Source organism: Culex quinquefasciatus, chromosome 1 (genome assembly GCF_015732765.1).
Source record: "Culex quinquefasciatus strain JHB chromosome 1, VPISU_Cqui_1.0_pri_paternal, whole genome shotgun sequence".
In the NCBI taxonomy this organism is placed as follows: Eukaryota; Metazoa; Arthropoda; class Insecta; order Diptera; family Culicidae; genus Culex; species Culex quinquefasciatus.
The window spans coordinates 131,375,994-131,395,643 of record NC_051861.1 but is presented as its reverse complement, the minus strand read 5'-3'; the positions used below and the strand labels follow the sequence as shown (position 1 = coordinate 131,395,643).

The window sequence follows — 19,650 nt, the reverse complement described above, 5'->3', positions numbered from 1 at the left end:
AGTATTTTAGGATTTTAGTATTTCAGTATTTTAGTATTTTAGTATTTTAGTATTTTAGTATTTTAGTATTTTAGTATTTTAGTATTTTAGTATTTTAGTATTTTAGTATTTTAGTATTTTAGTATTTTAGTATTTTAGTATTTTAGTATTTTAGTATTTTAGTATTTTAGTATTTTATTATTTTAGTATTTTAGTATTTTAGTATTTTAGTATTTTAGTATTTTAGTATTTTAGTATTTTAGTATTTTAGTATTTTAGTATATTTGTATTTTAGTATTTTAGTATTTTAGAATTTTAGTATTTTTTATAATTTTCGAATTTTTAAATCTGAATAGTCGAGAAATTTTAAATTTGAAAATTCTAGAATGAAATAATTCAATAATTTAAACATTCAGAATAAGTCCATATATTTTTTTTAACTCGATCTAGCAAACAAAAAACAAATTATTGCAGTCGCCATTATGGCACAGAACATCGTTTCCCTTTAAAATTAAGGTGACACGTTTGTTGTGCATTTTTTACTTGGCAGTTGGACCACAGACTCAAATGTTCAAGACGGAGTACTTTAATTTGATTTTAATATCCTTCAGTCAGATGCAAAATTTTTGCCTGGCAATTCGGAATTTAAAAAAGATATTAATTTGATATTTGTTGCATTTAATTCACTTTTTTTAATTCAACATAAAAAAATACGTGGAATACGTCAGTTTGACAAGCAACGCAATCGAGGGGCAAGACACTCCTCTATTAAATTTAAATTGATAGATTTCCTCTATCACAAAAACAAACCCCACAGTAAATTTGCCTAAAGCAAAACTTCAACATCCGCCCAAATCGCCAGTGAAGCATTAAACCACACTCAAGATTTTCGCGGCGCACTGATTTCAACCCGAGCTCTTTCAAACATGATTACAAATTCATATCGTTCTCCTTGTGGGACCTGTTACGAACCCATCGATAAGTTCACTCACTACCTGCTACCAGTAGTAGTAGGAAGTTAGGAAGTCACCGTATTGCGCGTATGTATATATATTCAATTTTGTCTTTTTGCATATGCTGCTTTAGTGCACTTATTCCCATCCACCCATGTACGCGAACCATCTTGGCTGGATGTGGCTTTTATCATAAACCGTGATGTGGTCTCTAGAATATGGAGAGTACACGTGTGAGGAGACAGTAGTCAGTGAATGCCGCTGCGGTTGCTTTGATAAGCCGTAGGTTGGGGTAGCTTTGAAGTTTGCGTTTCAAGCTGAGATTGCGTTTCTTCGACACAGAGTTTGCGTTTCTGCTGCGTTTCGCTCAAACATAGTTTGCGTTTCGTAGCGTTTCTATGTTGCGTTTCGACCTGCGTTTTTAAAGTTGCGTTTTTCCAACGTTTGCGAATTGCGTTTCATCAGCGTCTAATTTGCGTTCCAGCTGTCATAAGTTTGCGTTCCAGTTGCGTTCCATGCACGGTATCAACCCCTACACATTCCTGCACAGTGTGCGGTGGAGGACATGCCTGTAGAGTGGAACTATAATAACCGAACCGGTACGACGATGACGACCACCACCGAGCGAGAGAGAGCCTATGGTCGGCGAGTGGTTGGATGGTTTCCAGGTTGGTGGTGGCAACCTATGAATATTTAAACGCCACTCTCCGGGCCCATTCGGAACGGTCCCCGTGATTGTTCTACCGTTACCCCGTGACGACGACGACGACGGGTTGCATGCACTTCTGGGTTCCATAGGATAGACACAATGATGGTGATATTTACCCATCATAGGCTATGTGTAGCTCCTATAGGAAGGTGGCTTTTAGTGGTTTGCCGTGTTAAAGGGGGTTTGAAACTTTAAAGACTCTCTGGGACGACGGTTCGGTTGGGAAAATCCGGAAAGTTTCCTCTCGGTAATCCCCCCAGCTTTCGTTTAACTTTATTCTTGTGGATTTGCCGAAGCTATTGAAAAGTTCAACAATGCTCAAGTCGGCAAACAGTTCGCTTTTTCGAACTGAGGTTGAACCTCTGTCACAAGATGGCACGGCAGTGACGCTACCATAAAACGTTTTATTATCATGCATGCAATCTCACGTGGTCTGAAAGAGTGAGTGAGTGTGTGTTGTAATCTGGAAGATGGAAATTCTAGTGTGTCCTCCTCTGCACCACTAGAAAGAATTATGGCAGACAGCTGGAAGATTGCTATGGAAATTCAGTGATCTTAAGAGCGCTCGACTCGACGTCGAGTCCACTCAGCAAAATAACATGTTGCAGAAGGCAAAGTAGCTGTACTGCAAACGAAAATGATGATGTATAGAAGCAAATAAAATTCGCTTTTTGAATTAAGCACTGAATCTAGTAAGCAAAAAGTATAGTTTTGCACATTTTGGCACGTAACATCGTTTCCCCTTAAGATTAAGGAGAAACGCGTCAACTTGTTTTGCTTTGTTTACATGTCAGTTGGACCACAGACTCTAATGTGCAAGACGGAGCGTTTTAACTTAATTGCAATCTTCTTGCAATCTGGTTTGAAATTCTTGGCAAGAATTTTAGAAGTTTTAACATTTTTGAATTAAAAAGAAACGAATTTCAATATGCTAGAAGTTTTAAATATTAATGAAATTTAATAGGATTAGAATTAAAGAGTTAATTTGTAAAAAAATATAATTTAAGAACTGATAAGTGCAGTGCTTCTGGGGACGCGCAGTCCTGTTTTTTCGTGATAATTTTCGTCTTTTTTGTGTGGCTGTTTGTGTGCATGGGGTGATTGGTCAGTATAATTGAATAATGCCGTCATAAGTGCAGTGCTTCTGAGGACGCGCAGTCCTGTTTTTTCGTGAAAATTGTGTTCTCTTTTGTGTCGCTGTTTGTGTTCAGATTATGGTCCACCAAAGCAAGCGGATGGTTGTTTATGTGCAAAGTGAAGAAAAAAATCAGGATTGTGCCTGCAAGAATGCTGAGTGAAGGGACGCGTCGGTTGGGGGAAATTATTCAATTATGATTGTGTTTGTGTGCAAAGTGAAAAAAGCAAAAAAAAAAAAATGAAAAAAAAAGAAAAAATACAAATCAGGATTGTGAGATGGATTTTTGCGGTGTTCGTTTTGTGCTGTATTCGGGATCGTGAAAATCAGGAGTGAGTCGCGCTGTAGTTATAAAACAAGATCGATCTTGAAAATTATTCATACTAATCGGTGAGTTATTGTGTGCTTCAAGCCCTTGTGTTGAAAAGATCTTCCCATAGCTCCGTAGCTCGGAGGACTCGACGTCGGTTGTTTGTGTGTTAAGCCCTCTCCATAGCATCGTAGCTCGAGAGGCAACGACAATACCTTATCTAGCTAACAGAAAGAAGATCGGAAGACACTTGATGGTTGAGTTCGTCGCGTCTATTCCATAACAAATTCATGAACTAAATGATTATATAATTAAAAATAAGACAACGCTATCATTGCAGCATTGCGTTTAGCACCTCATTTTATAAATAAATATTATTAGGTTTTATCTTTCCACAGCCGGCTGTCTAAGATTAAACCATTTCATTAAAAAATTAACAACAGTTAAACGGGAAATGTCTCATCCGCAGCATCCGATTGTTTGCCTTGAGAATAAAATATAATACCTTTCAACTAACACTATGATTTTGGGTCGCATCATCATCTTCTATAATGAATCCTGACCAAACACCATATCCTACTAACAAGTTTTCAGGTTCCTGGCGCTCGTGGGGTGTAAGCACAGAGTAAATCAGCTGCCCTAGTAGCAACCTGCGCTAACTAACATTCCCGTCCCTTAAAATCGAGATCTACAAACTGACATGGCGGGCGCCGTTGGTGGCCAATGACTGTTACCTATTCGCAACAGATCTTGTTTTGGCAATCATGGTGTTTTATCTTTTCAGCGCATTCATACATGCTGTTGATAAGGGAAATACCACTTGATAGTCGAAGCCTATGATCAGTAGTGCTGAAAGGATATTACGGTTCTGTTCAGCAACGGAGAAGGACAACCATGGGTGGTCTCTCATGCTCATGCTCATGGTCAAAAAAATATAATTTAAGAACTCACTTCCTTTTGAACTTAGCATAAAATCTAGTAAGAATTTTGGGAAGAAACATCATTTCTCCTTAAAATTAAGGTGAAACGCGTCACTTTGTTGCGCTTTGTTTACTTGTCAGTTGGACCTCAGACTAAAATGTTCTATATGCAGTCATTTAGTTTAGTTCATAAAAAGTTAGTTTAATAGTGAATTTTGAAAAGAGAAAATTATGAATTGATATATTTTAGAATTTTTACAGGATTTTAGAAGTGGTGAATTTTAGAATTGTAGAATTAAATCATTTTGAAAATATTAAAATTTTTGGCAAGTAACATCACTTCCCCTTAAAATGAAGATAACACGCGTCATTTTGCTGTGCTTTTACTTGTCAGTTAAGCCACAGACTAAAATGTTCAAGACGAAGCACTTTAGTTTTACTCAATCTGCCTTTAATTTGGTTCAAAATGTTGGCAAATTTTTTGAAGTTTGTAAATTTAAAAAAAATTATTGAAAAAAACAGAATATTAAAAATGTTAAATTTGTCAAATTTGTAAATTTTAAAAAAAATGGTAAATTTTGTAAATTTTGTGAATTTTGTAAATTTTGTCTTAAGTCAATTTGGTAAATTTTGTCAATTTGGTTAATTTTGTCAATTTTCTTAATTTGCTCAAATTGGTCAATTTGGTCAATTTGGTAAATTTTGTCAATTTTGTAAATTTTGTAAATTTTGTGATTTTTGTAAATTTTGTAAATTTTGTAAATCTTGTCAATTTTGTAAATTTTGTAATTTTTGTAATTTTTGTAATTTTTGTAAATTTTGTAAATTTTGTAAATTTTGTAAATTTTGTAATTTTTGTAAATTTGTAAATTGTGTCAATTTTGTAAATTTTGTCAATTTTGTCAATTTTGTCAATTTTGTCAACTTTGTCAATTTTGTCAATTTTGTGAATTTTGTCAATTTTGTCAATTTTGTCAATTTTGTCAATTTTGTCAATTTTGTCAATTTTGTCATTTTTTTTTAAATTTTGTTATGTTTGAATTTTTAAAAGTTAAAGAATTGTATAATTTATAAGTTTAGAATTGAATAATTTAACTGTTTTGAAAATATCATAATTTGAGAAATTTAAAATTTTTAGAATTTTGGAATTCGTAACTCACTTTCTATTAAAATTATAACAAAATCTAGCAGACAAAAATAATAATTTTTGCAATAATTTTGGCAAGAATCATCGTTTCCCTTTAAGATTAAGGTAAAACGCGTCACTTTGACCACAGACTCAAACGTTCAAGACGGAGCACTTTAACTTTATTTCAATCTGCCTCCAATCAGTTCCGAAATTTCTGCCTTTTGATCAAAAATCCGTTCCATTTTTATTGGATTTCATAACCCAGACAAATTCATAACGTTTTCGGCTTTGATGTTCCTTTTTTTTATTGCCAAACTCCTCACCGAAAAAGGTCCGCAGAAGGGGCACAGTATCGAAATTATATAATCTCAAAAAAGTTTGCCTTATCTCGATGTAATTTCACTCCTGTCGGCAAGAAGAACGAGGCACGTTGCCCTTTTTTGTTGATTCGTGCCTTTTATCTCGATGGTCCTTCATTATGGTGTGTTTCCGCATATGTTTTACCTAAAGATCGATTATGCCCTGATGTAAGCGGGTAAATTTTTTTTTCAGGGTGGCGAATCTCCTGAGACTGTTCTAATCCAAAATGAAGAACTTTTTGATCAGTTCATAGACAAACAGACGTCAATCTTTGAACCAACGCCATCTTGTTTTTTTTTTGTTACGAACTGTCAAACGCTTGTGATGAGTTCAAATTTGCAGTGGTGAGTTTCAAACCATTAAATTGTTGTTTTCGATGTTTTATCATGTTTTGTCTAGCCAATTCCAACTCTTTCTTCAAATATCGGAAATGTCAAAGATGAGATTGATGACTCCCTTTCGTTAATGGGTAAAATACACGCAAAAACAAACTCAAGCAATAAAAAGAAATAAACCGGAAATTACTCACCACATCGATCAGCTGGGACAGCTTGAGCTTGATGCAGACCCGCAGCACGTCCGACGTGTTCACCACGGGCCGGACCAGCTTGTTGTAGTTGCTGAGCAGGTCGTCGTAGAGGCGTTTCGCGTCCGGATTACCGGCGACCGCTCCGTGGACCACGAGGGCCGACAACAGCCACGCTCGCAGCGTCTCGCCCGAGGTGGGCGGAATCTTTTTCATGGCGATGGCAATTAGGCGTTTTTTTCTTCTTGTTCTTAGGCTTCTTTCGACGGTGAGTTTTTTTTCTTCTTTTTCGTCTTGTTTTGTCGGGGCGGGAGCTTTCTCACTTAGGTCCTCATCAATGATTCACCGACGACGTCGAAAAGTCGGTTCCACTTTTGTTCTTCTTCTTCGTCTGCGTTTTGCGGATTGGTGCATTACAATAATGGTAGACCGGGAGCGATTATAATTACATCCTGCATAATAGAAAACAATAGACGACGTTGGGGGTTGTGAATAGAGTACGCAGTGTGCATTTAGAATTCATGATTTAGGAGGGTTTGTCACTTGAGCAACCATGCGGCTCCATCGAAAGAGGGTGTCGTGCTCCAGCAGATAAGAAGATAAAAATAATTCTAAATAAACCATCCAAACAATGATATTGTTGGCGTTTACAAATAACTTTAGGTGATTTTTTTTTAACTTGTATGAATTAGTGCTGAGACTGGTGATGACCGATTGACCTAAAATTAATAATATATTACGAATTTGACCTGAATTTAAGATTTTTCAGCTTGTTTGAATTTGTGCTCAGGCTAGTGATGACCAATCGACATGAAATTGAAAATATATTATGATTTTCCAAATTGTTAGAATTTGTGCTTGAGCTGCTTATGACCAATCGACTTGAAATTGGAAATACACTTTGATATCGACCTGAAATAATGATTTTTTAACTTGTATGAATTAGTGCTTAGGCTGGTGATGACCAATCGACATGAAATTGAAAATATATTATGAACATGACCTGAATTCTTGATTTTCCAACTTGTTCGAATTTGTGCTCAGGCTAGTGATGACCAATCGACTTTAAATCGAAAATATATTATGATTTTGATCTAAAGTAATGATTTTACAGCTTGTAAGAATTTGTGCTTGAGCTGCTTATGACTAATCGACTTGAAATTGGATATACACTTTGATTTCGACGTGAATTAATGATTTTTCAACTTGTATGAATTAGTGCTGAGACTGGTGATGACCGATTGACCTAAATTGATAATATATTTCGAATTTGACCTGAATTTAAGATTTTTCAGCTTGTTTGAATTTGTGCTCAGGCTAGTGATGACCAATCGACATGAAATTGAAAATATATTTTGATTTTGATCTAAAGCAATGATTTTCCAAATTGTAAAAATTTGTGCTTGAGCTGCTTATGACCAATCGACTTGAAATTGGAAATACACTTTGATATCAACCTGAAATAATCATTTTTTAACTTGTATGAATTAGTGCTTAGGCTGGTGATGACCAATCGACATGAAATTGAAAATATATTATGAACATGACCTGAATTCTTGATTTTTCAACTTGTTCGAATTTGTGCTCAGGCTAGTGATGACCAATCGACTTTAAATCGAAAATATATTATGATTTTGATCTAAAGCAATGCTTTTTCAGCGTGTAAGAATTTGTGCTTGAGCTGCTTATGACCAATCAACTTGAAATTGGAAAAACACTTTGATATCGACCTGAAATAAAGATTTTTTAACTTGTATGAATTAGTGCTTAGGTTGGTGATGACCAATCGACATGACATTGAAAACATATTATGAACATGACCTGAATTCTTGATTTTCCAACTTGTTCGAATTTGTGCTCAGGGTAGTTATGACCAATCGACATTAAATCGAAAATATATTATGATTTTGATCTAAAGTAATGATTTTACAGCTTGTAAGAATTTGTGCTTGAGCTGCTTATGACTAATCGACTTGAAATTGGAAATACACTTTGATTTCGACGTGAATTAATGATTTTTCAACTTGTATGAATTTGTGCTTAGGTAGTGGTGATCAATCGACTTTAAATTGAAAATATATTAAGATTTTGATCTAAAGTAATAATTTTTCAACTTGTAAGAATTTGTGCTTGAGTTGCTTGTGACCAATCGACTTGAAATTAAAAATTCACTTTGATTTTGACCTGAATTTATGATTTTTTAACTTGCTTAAATTTGTGCTCTAGCTGGTGGTCACCAATCGACTTGAAATTGAAAATTCACATTGATTTTGATCTGAAGTACTGATTTTTCAATTTGTTTGAATTTGTGCTTAGCATGGTATTGAGCAATAGACTTAGAATTGAAAATATATCATGATTTTGACCTAAATTAATGCTTTTCCAACTTCGACTATACTTCGAATATACTTCAAATTTGTCCTGAATTAATGATTTTTCAACTTGTCCTCTGGTCGACTTCTTGTCATACAATCACAAACATTTTAATTCAAATAGAAGTCATCTTCGTTCAGAGTTCCAATAAACGATAAAATGCCAATAAATTTCCCGAAAATTGCCAAATGATCCCCCTCAAAAATTTATATTACTCCACCCAAGTTGGCAGTTTGCGGTGCGATAATTTCTTGCCTAAAAAGTTGTCGCCGCCTTCGACAGGCCACATTGTATGTACCAGGTAGCGTGAAATTATTAGATAACTTTCGCCAATAAACAACTCAATTCAATTTGTTACCCCTCCCTCCTCCCGCCAACACATCACTTTGCCAACAAACTAAAAAACAAATGGGACGACAAAACACGAAGAAAACTGTTTTTCGTCATGCCATGGCTGGTTCCCATGAATAATTGAAGTCGGTTCTTTTTTCTTTATTTTCGACTTGTTTTCCACCCGCCCATTTTTGTAAAGTACCGCGCTGCTCCACCCTCCACCCCTACACAAAGTGTACAACACTTTGCTTCTTCTTCCTTTAAGAAACGAACGGCGAAAAAAAAAAAGATTCCAGGAGGAGGACCGAGGACATAAATCAAACAATGAAAACAACTTTTCAAACAAAATTTTTCGCACAGCAGTTGGTGGGAAAAAGGGGGAGGTTGAAGTAAGAGAATCATGTTTCCGAAAAAAAAGTCACATTACTGTCCCCGTTTGAGACTGTCGTAGCTCTCTGGTCAAGAGTGGCACGGAACGGAAAAAGGACACCGGTGGAGAGATCGATTACGAGACCAACTTCCATAATATTCGAGAGTGGTGTTTGAAAAGGGTTTAGAGCTGAATATTAGTTATACACTGCTAGTAACTTTGTTTGAAATCGTGTTAAAACATGTTTATGACAGTTCCCAGGCTGGAAAAATAGTTTTCCATATTTTTTTTTGACAAATATGCAAAAATAAAGTTTCCTACAATGTCCAAATTCCACCTTAAATTGGTTTCAATTGTAAATATTGATTACGCCCTTCTCAAATCCTACCCTTGGGTATCACTTATACATAAAAGATGCTGGAATCGTTCCTCGCACAACATTCATCTCTCATCGAATGTACACGTCTTCCTTCTGAGTGTGGCCAATTCTGGTTGTGGGGAAGAAATGGAGAGTAAACGGTTTTCCAAAGTGGGGAAGCAGGAGAGGAGGAGGAGGATGTTCCGATGACACTCGGCCCTGGTGGACCATTAATATTGGATGGGGCTTTGAAAGGTGCTGCCGCACCGAAATCCTGTCCTGGCCTCGTTTTTCGGGAGGGTGAGGGAAATATTCTCCGTATGAGGCGGGGCAGAATAGAAGAGGCTGCGGGTCGTGATGGTGCTGTCGTTAAAGCAACACCTATAATTTATGAATGAAGCAGCCAGGCATCAGCGATATAGCAGCTATATTGGTTAGTATGTTTTCTATGGGCTAGCCGGTGTTGGTCCTTCGGTGCGGAGGACACTTTGGGACAATTATGTTTGCGATAAAGGGCTAGCCATAATTTTTAATATTTTTTTATACATGTTATAAACTAAAAAAAAAGTTGACATGGTAGTCGCATGGTCTTTTCTATTATTCCTAGGATTTAAAAGCAGAAAAAAAAAATTAAATATTGTTTTTCATGTCTAAACAGATATGCAAAATTAAGCAGCTAATTATTTTGAAAAAAATATAAAAAAATCTGATCTTTTGTAAGACATTGTATAAGTTGAGCTCTCGAGAGCCGTTCCAATTGCCAGAAAATAAATTTTAGTTAATATCCAGCCGAAAGCAATAATAATAATTTCGAGTTGAAGTCTCACTGTCTAAGATATAATCCATGGAGACGTTTGGTTTCCTAAAACCATTCCATATAGTATTAATACACGAAATTTGAGCTTTGGTTTTATGGCCGGAAATGAGGTAAAATTCAATTTCATCGATTGGAACGACTTGATGGGGCACATTTCCAACAAAGTCTGGAGGAAGGTTGGATAACACGGTTACTACATAATCCACATCATTTGTGAAAAAATAGAAATTTCAAGCCACAACATTTTGACACTATGGAAATTTTTTTTTTTTTTTTTTTTTTGGGAGGGTGATCCAGCCGCACATCGTTGATGTCGAAACCTCTAAACTGGGCCCTCGTCCTGTCACGTCCGTCAGTAGTCTTGTCGTACATTACAACTAGAATCAGATCTGCCAATGAATTAGTACACTTCGACCAAATAAACACTGACGCTGTATGGATCTGACTCTAGAATAAATGCACAGTTGTGTGTTATTCATAAGTCCAAAATGTTCAATTATTCATATAAGTCCAAATATTCATTTGCGAATAACTACCTAACTTGAATTGAATACAAGATTTAAAGCAACCTATCCGAAAGCTACTCTTATCTTAAATCCCCGACATTTTAATTATTAACCAAAAAACCTTTCTTTTAAAACCTGTCTGGCTTCTTTAAAAAAAAACAAAAAAATAACAGTTGATATTTTACAAGTCGTGAATTGAAAAGAGACGACCATTTGATCGTCAGAATTCCAATAGATCCTCGATTCGCAACAATGGTCGATACAATCATAATCCGACAGTCGTTAGTTCAACAGATCAACGAATTTAGTCCGATATCATTTCACTATTGATTGATCGAGACTCTATGGAAATTTTGACAAATCAGAATGGTTTTTATGCAACTTGAATGAAAATCACCGATTCTGATAGAATTACTAAATTCACTATTACTAATTTTGTCCCTAAATAACTAAATGCAAAGTATAAACAGTTGATATTTATAGTTAAAATCCTAAATTCTACAAAAACTAATTTTTAAAAACCTGTATCCTAACCTGACACCCACATTAAGATAGGGAAAATCACATATGTAGCGGTTCATTGTACAAATGTGATATTTCCACTATCAGAGAACCTCCTTGTCTCGATGACAGCTTACCGGCCATCGATTAAGCCCTGAGACTACGCCAAAGTGGGTTCTCGCAGCATGAAGTGGTGTCCATGTGTAAAAATGGAAGCTTCAGCAATATACTGAACACTTCGATTTTAATTCCACATCGAATCAAATCATACTCTTTGCCAAACAAGCATCAAACCTATGACACTCATTATGACAAAGCCCAGGGAACATTTTGACACTATGGTAATTAACTATCTATTAGGTATACTTTGATACTTTGCTTTACAAAACAATAAACAAATAAAAAAGTAAAAAAAATAATTACACGGTTTCAACATTTGAATTAACAAAGTGTTTTAAAATACATTATACACCTATTCTAAAAAAATATTTATCTAATCTAATCTAATCTAATCAAACACAAGTGCAGCCAGTCCGAAGAAAGCATCCTGGAAGAACATGTGAATAGATTACGCCCCATGTTCTTTCTTGTCAATATTAATGATTGTAGTACATTCGAGCATCCCCGAAACGTATTACACTCATAAAAGCGGCCAGGCCTACTGCGTTACATTAACCGCAGAGAGGATTCTGTGAACGGATCACATTTCACAGAATCTACAGGGGAGGGAGGATGCGTGGACATACCGTACCAAACGCTCCGGATCAGTTTTGATGTGGTGTGTGTTTTGTATGTGCAGTTTTTGTAAGTGTCGTGAGATTTTGCAATTTGGTCATATATAGTGTAGGGGAATGGTAGGAGAAAGGAATCGGATTAGGATTAAAATAAATCATATAGTGAAAAGTTATATACAATTAAGCATTGAATGTTAAAATAATTCCAGGAAGCTGCAAAATAATTAACTATTATTAAAAGTCAAGTACTCCAGACGGTCCTATTGCTGAAGTTGTAATTTTCATTAGATTATGCAACTTGATCATATTGATATCGAGGAATTGTAGGATAAAGGAAAAGGAGTAGGAGAGGGAATATGAAAATTATAGTAGAAAAATAAATACAAATAGGAAGTAAATTTAAAGTTGATTCCAGGCTATTCTAAAAAAAATGTTTAATGTGAGAAAAATTAAATTTCGGTGTGTTAAAATTGTGATTTCATAAAAGTTTATAATATTTTCAAACGAGCTAAAACATGCTAAATTGGAGTATCAATGCAGAAAAATTCATTTTAGATTGTTTTCAGCTGATTAATTTTTTTTTTAATTTGTTTTGCCCCCTGATTTTTTTGACCTTCCCTCACCCCCTCAAAATTAGTCCGAAAAATAAGGCAAAAAAAATATTTTTTTCAAAAAACTTCAAAATTTTCATGAAATTAAAAGTCTAACCAACTAAAAAAAATTCAAAATGCATTTTTCTGCATTGATAATCATATTATCATATCATTATTGGACTCGTTTAAAAATGTTCAAATGTTGTTTAATGTTCACCAACGCGAAAACTTTTTTTTTCGCAAAAAATATTTTTTTATCAATATTTCGATATTTTGGAAACTAATGATTGCAAAACAACTGGACAGGTGTTTAATGCATTTTAAAACACCTTTGGAATTAAAATGTTGAAACCGTGGCCTTTAATTTCAATTTTTTAACTTTTTTTTTGCAATTTGCAATATGAGTATCAAACGATTCGAATTTTTTTTATGTATTTTAATTGTTTTATAGTTTTTTTAATGAGATACTTAAATTTTCACAAAATACCGTATTTTCTTGAAAATACTCAAATTTTATAATTCTCAATATGGGTATCGCACGATTTGAAATTTTGCATGCATTTTCACTGCTTTAGAGTTTTTTGAATGAAATACAAAAAAAAAATCACAAAATATCGTATTTTCTCGAAAATACTAAAAAAATATAATTCGCAATATGGGTATCAAACGATTTGAAATTTTGCATGTATTTTAACTGTTTTAGAGTTTTTTGAATGAAATACTGAAATTTACACAAAATACCGTATTTTCTCGAAAATACTAAAAAAAAATATAATTCGCAATATGGGTTTCAAGTGATTCGAAAATTTGCATGCATTTTCACTGTTCTAGAGTTTTTTTTTGAATGAAATACTCAAATTTTCACAAAATATCGTATTTTCTCGAAAACACTCAAATTTTTATAATTCGCAATATGGGTATCAAATGATTCGAAAATTTGCATGCATTTTCACTGTTCTAGAGTTTTTTGAATGAAATACCCAAATTTTTACAAAATACAGTATTTTTTGTATGTACTCAAATTTTCATGATTTGCAATAAGTTTGTGAAAATTTGCGTATTTCATTCAAAAAAACTTTAAAACAGTTAAAATACATCCAAAATTTCAAATTGTTTGATACCCATATTGAGTATTTTCGAGACAACACGGTATTTTGTGAAAATTTTAGTATTTCATTCAACAAACCCTAAAGCAGTGAAAATGCATGCAAAATTTCAAGTCGATTTATACCCATATTGCGAATCATAAAAATTATAGAACTTTCAAAAAAATACGGTATTTTGTGAAAATTTGGAATATTTAATTCAAAAAACTCTAAAACAGTGAAAATGCATGCAAATTTTCGAATCATTTGATACCCATATTGCGAATTGTAAAAATTTGCGTATTCTCGAGAAAATACGGTATTTTGTGAAAATGACAATATTTCATTCAAAAAACCCTAAAGCAGTGAAAATGCATGCATAATTTCAAATCATTTTATACCCATATTGCGAATTATAAAAAAATAGTATTTTCGAGAAAATATGGTATTTTGTGAAAATTTCAGTATTTCATTCAAAAAACTCTAAAACTCAAAATTTCGAATCGTTTGATACCCATAGGGGAGAGTGGGGAGACTTGATCCCCTTTTTTGTATCGCACATAACTCTGTCAATTTCTCACAAAACTACAAACTTTTTGCATGAATTGAAAGCTTAAACATTCATCTATGTTTGGTTAATAAGGGTATTTCATCAGATGATCTCTTCGAATCATGCCAAGCGTTTTTTTTTAAATATTTAAAACCGGCATTTTAAAAATGTTAGGGATAATTTGATCCCCCTTTCAACATTTTGAAGAAATCTTAAGCAAAATGTTTCTTTTTCATCCAAACTTTTAATTTTCTATAAGTTACAGCAATTTTACATAAAACCTGTACGTTTGTGTTCAAAATATAACAAGTTTAGTATGTAAAATATTTGAAAACTTAAAATATTATTTTTTAGAACAAAATTAAGCATTTTTACAAAAGCTGGAAATTTTTGTTTACAAAACTTTTGAAAAAAAGTTCAAACTGCAGTAAGTTATGTTCAACTATATTAAAGGAATCTATGTATGAAAACCCAGCCCAATTAATTAATCTTGAGGCTGATTCCAGTGACTGTAAAAATGCAAGGATCAAGTCTCCCTAAACGCACTTTTTTCAACAATTGATTGTAAAAATATTATGACGATAAATTTAACAACAAATGCGTAAGGGTTTTGGAGTTGATAAGTTTATCAAGCAATTCATGTATAAAAAATATTTTTTTGAATAATTTTTGAGTGTTTTCTATACATATCAAAACAAAGAAAAAAAGATCTCTTGTAAGTTTTTTGCAGCTCGTTTTAGAAAAATGTGTGTAACTCAATCTAAACATTTTTCAATTTTTTGCTTTGTTTTCTACAATGAGTTTTTAGTTAATTTGCACAACTTTCTAGAACAAAGCTAATTGTTTTACCCACATGCTGACGAGATACAGGCTTGGGATCAAGTGTCCCCGGGGATCAAGTCGCCCCACTCTCTCCTATTGAGAATTTTAAAAATTTGAATATTTTCGGGAAAATACGGTATTGTGTGAAAATTTTAGTATTTCATTCAAAAAACTCTAAAGTTGTGAAAATGCATGCAAAATTTTGATTCGTTTGATACCCATATTGCGTATTATAAAAAATTGAGTATTTTAGAAATATATTAAATATAATTTGAGAAAATACGGTATTTTGTTAAAAATTTCAGTATTACATTCAAAAAGCTCTAAAACAGTGAAAATGGATGCAATATTTCGAATCGTTTAATACCCATATTGTAAATTATAAAAAATAGTACTTTCAAAAAATACGGTATTTTGTGATTTAACTTAAGTATTTATACTTTGAAACTTACCATATTATCAAAAAAATATTTACTATGAGGAAGCTTAAAAATTCAATATAACTTAGTGGGTTTTAATTAAATTTTAGAAATATATTAAATATCATTTAACGTCCTTTATCGTGGATAAAATTATCGCAGATAGAATTATCCGAATAATGATAACGATAGATTATCGTTCTCGTCCCGACGATAACGATAGAACTATCGTTATCGAACCTCGATAATTTTAGCGTTAACAACCTTGTTCCAGAGCTCCAAAAAAGAAACATTTTTATTTTTGGACAAGTCAATTTATGTTTTAAAAGATGAATTTTAAGCGTCAGGTTGCATTCGAAAGGGGAAATCAGGAGTATTTTTCTCAAAACTCCAGACATCTTCATTTGAATTCGTCTATTTTTTTAAGGGAATGTGTCGAAAATTTTCCAACTACAGTGGATTCTCTCGTTGTCGATATTGGAGGGACCGTCGAGAGAGGGAGTTATCAAATTGTAGAACGAAAAATCAAAACATTATTCTTGAAGGGACTGAAAATTTTATTGACAGCCGGAGCAATATTGATATCGAGAAGATCGACAGCCAGAGAGTCCACTGTATCTGTTTTTTTCATGTAATTTTGCACGCTGAGTCTGAATCTTCCCTCAGAATTGTGTCAAAATCTATGTTTGGTCATATCTTCAAAAAAAGTTTTTCTTTGTTATATTATGCATTTTTCAGATAAAAAAAAAGTTCTAAAATGATCTTATTTTTGAAAATTTTAAGATTAAATTCCGTGTTTAGACGTGGTTGTAGTGTAGAGATACCATGCGGCTCCTTCAAAAAACACTTTGCAAAGAAAAAAAAATGGGGAAGCTTTATCTTGCAATGTGAATTTATCTTAAACAGAAAAAAGCAACAACGATTCGTGTTTTTTGATTTTCAAGGAATGCTCATTCTGTTATCGTCCTTATCACACAAAATACAGTCCTTTTGATTACAAACATCAAAACGCACCAATCCAATTGACCAACAATGAGAACTCTCTCGTTCTCTCCCTCTCTCTCTCAAATTCTGTATGTGTGAACGCACGTTTTCGTACGTGTGCCACCACACCGTTCTGTACATGTGTTTGAGGAGCGGCGGCGGACCATGTATCACACACAGGGCTTGGCTCATCGTCGTCCTCCTCTTCGTGTGCTGTCACAAAGGAAAAACCCAAAGGAAAAGCAAGATGTATACTTGCTTCCTCCTGCTTCCCTTTCGACCACTCTCCCCTATGCCTATGCTCTATTCATCTACTTTTGCTGGTTGGTGAAGGAATTTTAAAAGTGTTACATAAAAATGGCCAGCAATATCGATCTGGTGCTTTCACTTTCGTGTCTTTTTAGTGTTTTCCTTTTGAATGATAAGCAACCACACTTTTGGTCTCTCTAAATGTCACCTCGCCCCAAATAAACGAAGCAACCCTTGCGGGACGTCGACCACGGGACGATAGGGGAGGAGGGCAGGGCAAATGACACAGAAACTGCATTAGATTGAAAGTTTAAGCCCAGGCGCCACTAATTAGATTAGTCCGGTGCAGATTACAGCGTTTCATTAATTATTGCATAACTTTGGGCGCTTTGGCCAGCCCCCTCCGTTTCCACACTCCCTGCTCCCTCCAGAAACGTTGCCGTTGACTGGGCCCTTTTTATCACACTACCAAGCGAGGAGGCAAAATTTTCTTCCCAAAAACTGGAACACCACCCTCTTTCTTCTGCTCGAATGGACTTTGATCCACTCCCTAGAAAAAAGTCACCTTCTTGCCGTCGTTGCTAATTTCCCTCCGTGCTTTTCGCTCGCGGCAGTAATTAAAACAACGAATTTCCTCCTGGCCAACTTGATTCACAAAATGATTCACACCAAAAAGGGCCCCAAAAGCGAACACAAACACACACAGTCAGTCAGTCACAGTCACAAAGGGGTGGTTCTCGTGTGGAATTTTCCTCGGAAGAAGACGTTCGTTCGTTCGGACACTCAAATGCTCACTGAAAATTTTTCCTGCCGTTCGAAAAAGGGATGCCGACGAACGACGATGGTGATGATGCTGCTGGAGAGATGAGATGAATCTCGTCCTTTTTTTGGGAGGGGAGTGCTTGTGTTGGTGGAGATAGTTATGTATTTTTGGGGGATAGGGGATGGTGGCTAAGAGTTGGTATTGATGAAGGAATTTCTTTAAATATTTTTTAAATATAAAACAATATTAATGCTAGATTTTTCTACGATTTGTTTGAAAAGTCGGAAAGATTTTTCTTAATTGAAAGTATTTTCCACGTAAAGCCAAATTTATAATCTACATTCTCTAAAAAATGGTACAAAAATCAAAGGGCAAAAGCAAATCATCATTTAAAAAAATATAATAAAATTTTCAATCTAACCTAATCTAATCTAATATATAATAAAATTTCCAATCAATTAAAAACTACTCCAAATACATTTTCCGACGTTTTTATCAGATATTATTTGACCATGTCATGCAAATTCAGATTTGGTAGATGAATGTTACAATTTTGCCTTATATTAATTTTAATTCAAATCTGAAAATACTGGCAAAAAATACTATTGAAACCGATGGTAAAGTATAATTTTGTGTCAACAATTGCACGATTTTTTTTTTGGTAAAACATAAATCTAGATTAAATTTTCAAAAGGTACCCAGGTAGAACGTTTTGAAAATTTTCTCTAGAAATCTGCTTGTTTTAAAACTCATTTCATATACTCTTAAAAGACAGTTGTTCAAATAACCCGAAAATGCAGGCCATGTTTTTATCTGAACTCATTTCCAGATGCCTTTAGATATATGAATTTCAATATAAAAAAACTTGCACAATCAATAATTCGATTTTTTTTAAACATGGAAAAATCAAATAATGAAAAAAATATTCTTCATTTTAATAATTTCTTGCATCCTACATTCCCAAATGCATTTTGTCAACATTTCATCACTGGCATTTAGGCCGGCATCTTGGATTTAAAATTTTCAATTTTCTTCAGCGCATATTTGAGCTCAATGACCCAAAACAAGATGGTTAGATGTGGTTAGATTATCCGAAGAAACGATAATACAAAGTGATTTTGTTTTTCGAAGGACTTCAAATAATCGATCCTGGACTGCATTTCAAATTAAATTTAAATGTTTATCAATCTATTTTTATTCGAACGGGACTTTTTCAAGTATTTGAAAAAAGGGCATTTTGTGATCACAGGTCGTAAAGCTTTAAGATTTTTATTTTGAATTTAAGATCCTTGTTTCGATCTGTGACAGATGTCTAAATATTTTTGAAAAAATATTTAATGGATAAAAATTGTGAGAATTATACAGAAATTATAGCCAGTTCCGATTGTGAGTGCTCGCGCTTCAGATTCTTGAGGAAAAAAAAAATGTAATAATTAAAAAATCTGTACTCATATTAAATAATTCCAACATTTCCTAGGATAAAAACAATTGAATTCTTCAGATTCTTAAATTTGAATTTAGAAATTTAAAAATAGTAGAACATTTGTTTGTTTTTTCTAGAATTTATAAATTTTTGAATTTGTGATACCATTTGAACTGTTAGTTTTATATATATTTTTTTTACTAGAAATTTAATAATCAATGAATTATTTTTTTTTGTATTTTGTAAATTAGAAATTTCTATAAATTTTGAATTTTTCAATTTAGAACATTAAAATTTTTGAATTTTATTACTCTTGAATTTTTAATTTTTTAATTTGTGGTGCCTTGTTTTTTTTTATTTTTGAATTTTAAGATCTTTGATTTTTTTTGAATTATAAATTTTAAAATCTTTGAACTTTAACTTTTTAAATAAAACATAAAAATAAAGTTCCAAAATTTCTAGATTCTTATTTTATTTATATTTAAATTCTTGAATTCAACAGTTTCTTAGAATTTGGATTTTTTATGTACAGAACATATTTTTTTTTAAATTTCAGATTTTAAAATTTATGAATAATAGAATTAATTTTTATTAAAATTTGAATTTTTAAACTCTTGAACTTCTTAGCTTCTTAACAATTGAAAACATTTAAACTTTTGAGTTTTATATTTATGAATGTTAGAGTTGATTTTCATTAAATTTTGAATATTAACAATCTTAAATTTCTCAGTTTCTTAAAATTTGGATTA

At 33.3% G+C, this 19,650-nt stretch overlaps 1 protein-coding gene across 3 annotated transcripts in view; it reads right to left on the bottom strand.

Annotated features, from left to right (window-relative positions):
- LOC6044332 (acetylcholine receptor subunit alpha-like) overlaps positions 1–17,542 on the bottom strand; it is a 36,162-nt gene extending 18,620 nt beyond the window's left edge. For 2 of the 3 annotated variants that reach the window (XM_038254028.1, XM_038254042.1), the window contains exons 1-2: positions 17,281–17,541; positions 6,025–6,473 (exon numbers count right to left, since the gene is read on the bottom strand). In XM_038254028.1, coding sequence (XP_038109956.1) covers positions 6,025–6,237 — 213 coding nt within the window. In that variant the 5' untranslated portion in view covers positions 6,238–6,473; positions 17,281–17,541. Of the gene's footprint in view, positions 1–6,024; positions 6,474–17,280 lie in introns of all 3 variants that reach the window. The other variant, XM_038254035.1, reaches the window with a different exon arrangement.
- Between the last annotated feature and the right edge of the window lie 2,108 nt (positions 17,543–19,650).